The 6,112-nt window shown below is 44.3% G+C and overlaps 1 protein-coding gene across 1 annotated transcript; it reads right to left on the reverse strand.

The window, feature by feature from the left end:
* Positions 1–1,968: 1,968 nt before the first annotated feature.
* Gm9611 (predicted gene 9611) lies at positions 1,969–5,523 on the reverse strand. Its single transcript, XM_017316336.1, has 4 exons — positions 5,508–5,523; positions 4,232–4,394; positions 2,818–2,949; positions 1,969–2,161 (listed from the first exon to the last, which is right to left on the reverse strand). The coding sequence occupies exons 1-4, from the start codon at positions 5,521–5,523 to the stop codon at positions 1,969–1,971; spliced, it is 504 nt and encodes a 167-aa protein (XP_017171825.1).
* Positions 5,524–6,112: the final 589 nt, after the last annotated feature.

The raw sequence follows: 6,112 nt of genomic DNA on the forward strand, positions 1-6,112 counted from the left end.
TAGTGTTACAGGACTATGTATGAACCACGCATAAATGCAGAATATCCTCATGATAGACATAATTAGAGATAATATTTTATACATAACAATACACTAATTTTATTCAATAACATCTTAAAGTGGGGAGTCAGTTTATACAGAATATAGACTTAGCACAAATAGCAAATTAATTACAGTAACAAAAAGATAATGAATATATAATGAAACTTTGAATGAAAACACAGGAAAACCAAAGATACAAAGAAATCAAAACTCTAACCAAAAACCAAACAAAATAATTAAGCTAAGCATCATTCTCTTGCAGCAGATGTTCAGCACAGACCTACAGCCTATTGCTGGCCTTGGTGAAATAGTGCAAAGGCAGTCACTGATGGTAATAATCTGTTCAAGATGAATAAAGGCATGCCTCATTGGGGTGGGTGTTCTGCTGATGGACTAGGCCTTCCAAGGCTAACATGAGAGATGTTACAGATGGATGATACCTCAAAGTTTTTCAAATTCACTTGACTGATCACCATGATATAATTCTAGATGACCCAACAGGACCAGCCAAAATTGGCATTCTCAAAGCCCTCCTGGATGCCGAGCAGATCTTGATGTATCTCAGCACTTCTCTGAAGCCTTCCAAACAGGCAGTCTTGCTGGACCAGAGGCTACACAAAATAAAGGCCTCATTACCCATAGCAAACCAAAAAAGAAGAAAATGCAGCCCAAGATTGCCATGGTTACAAGGATTAGATGCAATGGTGGTTAATTTGCTTTGCACACCCAGTGCTCCTGGTAAACAGTTGTGTCTGAGCAAGATCTTGACCTGGTCTCTGATCTGTTTGAGCTTCTGCAGAATATTTCAGACCTACGGGAGGAAGAGAAAAAAAGCCTGGTGAGATCTTTCCATGTCAGCGATCCAGCAAATACCAGCTTTACTCAGCAGGACAATCCAGTATCACTTTTCATCTGAGATCTTTCCTGTATCCCCATAGGAGAAGGGGAAGAGAGCTCCTGGGCCTGGATGTTTTTCTCAACTGTAAAAAAAAAATTGCTTGGCACTGAATTGTGAACTACACACTGTGCTGGAGTTAAAGTAAAACTCCACATTTCTCCAATAGTCTAAATACTTGATATTGAAAAATAAGTGTGTATCAGTGTCTGAATCTAACATTAAACAGAGGCCTTCTTGGGAGCCTAGCAAACTTTGAAGTGAAGGCTCTTATTATTTCTGGAGTGCTGAATCCTTCCTTGGCTCTCCTTGGGAACCCCTATATCTGGGAATCCCCAGAGAAACTATCTCACAGGAAAATCAAGCACAATGAAAGGATACTGTAATCAGCAAGAGTGTGCTTCATGCAAATCTTCCCAAGGGTAAGCATTGAACTCTAAAGGGGATACTCATGAAGGAAAAAAAAAAACAAAAACAAAAACAATGTTTATGGCTCCTTAGGTACTGCAATCCTGTGCTAGTACCTCATCTTGGAGACAGTGAAAGGACGCTGCATCTTTTCAGCCAAGCCATGACACACACACACACACACACACACACACACACACACACACACACACAAAATAAAATTGGAGCCTGCCCTTCTGTCCTAGGAGAGGACAGGCCCAAGCCCCTCAGGATGAATTGCCATAGAGCAGAACAGAGGACCTGGTTCCTAGATAATTCAGGAAGTGGCATCCTGAGGCACCTCTCCATACCATAGAGCCTCAAGGGGTTGCCTTCAGGGGTCCAGGATCTCCTCTGCCTAGAGTGGCAAGCTAGAGGTGGCCTACTAGGATGGGGAGGAGAGGGCATGGCAGAAATCGAATTTCTTCAAAAGAGTGTAAGTCCACAGAAAGTCTTGGAAATGATCACAGAAGTGTAAAACTGGATGAGAAATAGGAGAGAGCCTGGATAAGGTCCAGGATGGTTACATAGGCTTAACTGTGTTTATGATCACACATTAGGGCATTCTGCCCATGATGCTTCATTCATCCTACCTGCTGCTTCTTAGTATAGTGGTCTTTGATCTTCTGGCTACCTTCATTACATAGTATTTTTGTTTCTATGTTGCATTCTTCCAATGCAATCTGCTCCCTTAGCAGCTGTCTGTTCTCCTTCCTCAACATCCTGACTTTGTGCTGGATGAGGTTAGATTCAATCAGGAGGTGGCAGTTCCTGAAGCTGAGCCACAAACAAAACATGGTGAATCCAGGAAGCATCCATCTTCCTCCCATTCCTCCAAAGACCATTCCTTCATCATTGGCCCTGATCCCCAGGCAGCCCCAAACAAGTATCCAGATTGGCCATAGAGGGAGATTAAATCCAGAGGTCTGCCACTTTCCAGAAGACCCAAGGTACTTTTGAAAACCCTGACACCAACAGGGACTCATGTATCTCTCAGAAAAGTACATGGGGTCTATATGTGCTTATAAGTCTGTGGTATAAAAAAAAAACCCACCTGGGGCAAAATTCTCTAGGAGTGAAGAGACCCAAGCATCACAGAATCTTTCTATGTTTCTCCTGGAAACCCCATCTATAAATCTATGTTCAGAGCCCAAGAGGCCCAAGGCTGATTGATATCTCCATCATGGTGGACACTTTTTCGATCTCAAGGATACTTAGTTGGAAAGGACAGTGGCTTGAGGGGCTCCCAGTCTCTTCACACTTAGTCAAAATGATCCAAGATGTTAAAATCTTAGTGCCTTGTTTGAAGGAGGCAGGCTTCCTGTTTAGAGACTAACAGTATAGAACCTGAGTCCCCACTTTAGTTCAAAGACAAGGATTGGCAGACATATCCTGTGCCTAGGTCTTGGGTCATGACCCTGTTAGTCACTCACCAGTAGAACTGATTTTCTTTAGTCAACTGCTTGCACTTGTACAAGGCCTCACTGATGTCCTGGGGCATACACTTCAGGTCAGTCATCACCTGGTCATGTTGCATCTCAAGCATGAATGTCTCAAAGTTGATCCTGTGGGAGGGCATGGACAAGGAACAAATTGTCCCGTGAAATAAGGATACAAGGATCATTTCAATTCAAGCTGAATCATGCACTACCCCACCCCATATATGCCCCTTGACCTAGCTCCTTGTTACCGGTTCCACTTGGTGCTTATTAAACTTATTACTCTTCAGCTTGGGCCAGTAAGCCCAGGGAAGTAAAGGCAGGGTGCTGATCTGCCTCAGCTCCCTGTAGGGGTTTGAAAGAATAGACTAGTTCTCCCAGAACTTTCCAGGAATCTGTGTCACAGGCCTTGGTCCACGTTAAATCTGTATGATTCTCCTCCTGGTTTTAGACACGGAATTGACAATCCTTGGCTCTATTGCTACATCAATTCCTAAAGGACATAATCATATCTACAGGAAAAAAGCCTCTATAACCTACCAGGAGATTCCAATGTGCATCCACAGTGAGCACAGAGGTCAAGTGCTGTGCTACTAAAAATGAACCTCCCTGGCTTCTTCACTATTATTGCCTGGAAATGGAGTCAGGCACAACCTCAGGATATATCACATGATACAGACTCTCTAGATCTTAAGCTGCACACACAGGAACACACACACACAGGAACACCCACAACCACAAATGCACACACAAGCTCACATGCACCCAGTATCTCTCTCATTCTCTGTCTCTGTATAGCTCTGTCTTTTACACACACACACAAACACACACTGAGACACAGATACACACACACACACACACACACACACACACACTCACACACACAGTCAATCAGAATGCCAAATAAATAAATTGATTTCGGTTTTTCTGAGAGTATAATGAACAAAATTTGAGAAAAGCAATTATGAACTACAGCCAGTCCAGTCATACTGAAAGGCAGTATGTGGGACAGGCCCCTCCATCTGTTGACAGGACCAATTGGAACCAAATTACCACCTGGTCAATTATGGAAAGGATTGGCTATAAACAAACATTACCTAGCATCTCCCACCAACCAACACCTGTGTAAGCTTCTTAAATGGCAGGAGGGGAGCTCACACATTACTACCTTCATCCTCAGACTGTGATTCCTGCCACAGGCTCTGAATTACTTTTGGAGGAATCAAAAGTGCCTGTGACCCCCATCTCACTCCTATCTGAACTTGAAGTTCTGCATCGAAATTCCAATCAGCAAAATGGATTTGGGTATGTAAACAGCCTGGAGTTGTAGCCACCTGTGGTATGAGGGAATCTGGGCTTAACAGGGATGGCCCAAGATAGTCAGCAAAGAACTGGGCATAATGACTACCTGTCATTTAAATCCTTGTTAGTGTAGTTGGCCAGGATTCCCTGAAGTTCGTCTCTGGCATTTTTTATGTTCTGGAGCTCTCTTTTGAGCTTCTGCAACCTCTCCTGTCTCTTCTCCTGCTCATTGATAGTGGGGGCTTGGGGTGAAGCCTCCCCAGCAGACCCTGTAGGTAGAAAAGCACTAGTAACCATGTAGAGATAATAGGGCAGGGAAAAGGAAACCGTGCTTTGTCCCACACAGAAGCCTGAGGAAGAGGAAAATCTAGAGACACTGAGAATCCCTGATAGTGCATCATAGCTGTCTTCAAGTTGGGCTCCTCAGCTAGGTGCCTGTTCACAACCACCACCACTAAACATATGCCCGACTTCCTATTGTAATCGCCCTAGCCCTGAAATGCATAAGCTGGGCCAGGCAAGAATAAATGGAGGGCATTGTCGGCTCATATCTGACAACCCTCTCAGCATACTAGCCAACGCTTTTCTAGTCTTCTTCAAATGCATGATGAGAGCTCGTACACTGCTACAGGAACCCAGACTGTGTATCAGTCCACATCATGTGCGTTCAATACCAAACAGTCTGAGACCTTGATTCATAGGCAGGGGAATAGCCCTCTCTGTTCTTGGCATCACATGCTCATGTAACCTAGAGGAAACTATATTAAGATGAAGTACATGGGGCTGGTGAGATGGCTCAGTGGGTAAGAGCACCCGACTGCTCTTCCGAAGGTCCAGAGTTCAAATCCCAGCAACCACATGGTGGCTCACAACCATCTGAAACAAGATCTGACTCCCTCTTCTGGAGTGTCTGAAGACAGCTACAGTGCACTTACATATAATAAATAAATAGATCTTTAAAAAAAAAGATGAAGTACATGAACACTCTATTCTGAGAACAACACTTTTCTATTCTCACAGAGCTTGGTCTTTGCATAGTTTGCCATTCAGTGGGAAATTAAGATCTCTGCAATGCCCCTGCAGGCTTGTCAATACCAGGCTGTCTGTAAAACTAATCATCAGACACTCTTGACTCTGGCTCTACCATTGAGGAATCTGAAGGATCCAGATCACAATCCCTATTCCTGGAAGGACCAGCTGAAGCCCACATCCCCCAGGGAGCTCCCCAAACCTTGCCCAGGACTCACTGTGCCTTCTCCATGACCAGTTGTTTCTTGCCCTTTCCCACCATGATGGGCGGCCGGCCTCCTTCTGCCTTGGTCTGGTGTCTGTGTGTATTCTATTCTCTCTCCGAAATACCCTGAGGAGCATGGACAACATGCCTGCTTGGGAACCCATGAGGATCTGAAGGAATACCCCACAAGCCGCTCTGGTTACCACAACACTGGCAACATCACAGAAGATTCTAGGGTTCTCTTGGATACAAGAGATTGTCCAGGGAAGTGGCTACTGATGATGTCACCTGGAACTTCCATGGCCTACCGGCTTACCAGCTTGCCCCATCTGACCAGTTTCTGAGGTGCCCTTTCCTGGAGTCTCTCTTTTGCCCTTGGGGACCCCTCTTGGCAACTTCTCCTTCCAAAGCTAGAGATTTCTCTCTGCTTCACTACAAGTCCAGTGCTTTGAATGGGGAGAGTTTGTTAGTGCCATGGCATGGCTAGCTCATCTTCATTAGGATCCTTATATGAGGGAGATTATTCTCCAATATAAATCTACTACTGGGGTCCATTCATGTAATAAACAGTCAATTTACCCAGGTGTCTCTGTTTCCCAGAGGACAGAAACCTACTCCTGCACCTTTACCTTTACACAAGTTGGAGTATATGTGTTAGTGTTCAACTGCCTTGAGAGGAGACATTGTTTCAATAAAGTGAGCATAGGGTTTTCATGAAATCTCTGATTTACAAATCCCATTTCTTTGCAATGA

The sequence above is a fragment of the Mus musculus genome, chromosome 14 (genome assembly GCF_000001635.26).
Source record: "Mus musculus strain C57BL/6J chromosome 14, GRCm38.p6 C57BL/6J".
Lineage (NCBI taxonomy): Eukaryota > Metazoa > Chordata > Mammalia > Rodentia > Muridae > Mus > Mus musculus.

Coding starts and splice junctions, on each gene's coding strand:
- Gm9611 (XM_017316336.1), bottom strand. Junction 2,950..4,231: donor AACAAGGATTTAAATGACAG/GTAGTCATTATG, acceptor GCCCTCCCACAG/GATCAACTTTGAGACATTCA. Junction 2,162..2,817: donor AAAGAAAATCAGTTCTACTG/GTGAGTGACTAA, acceptor TTTGTGGCTCAG/CTTCAGGAACTGCCACCTCC.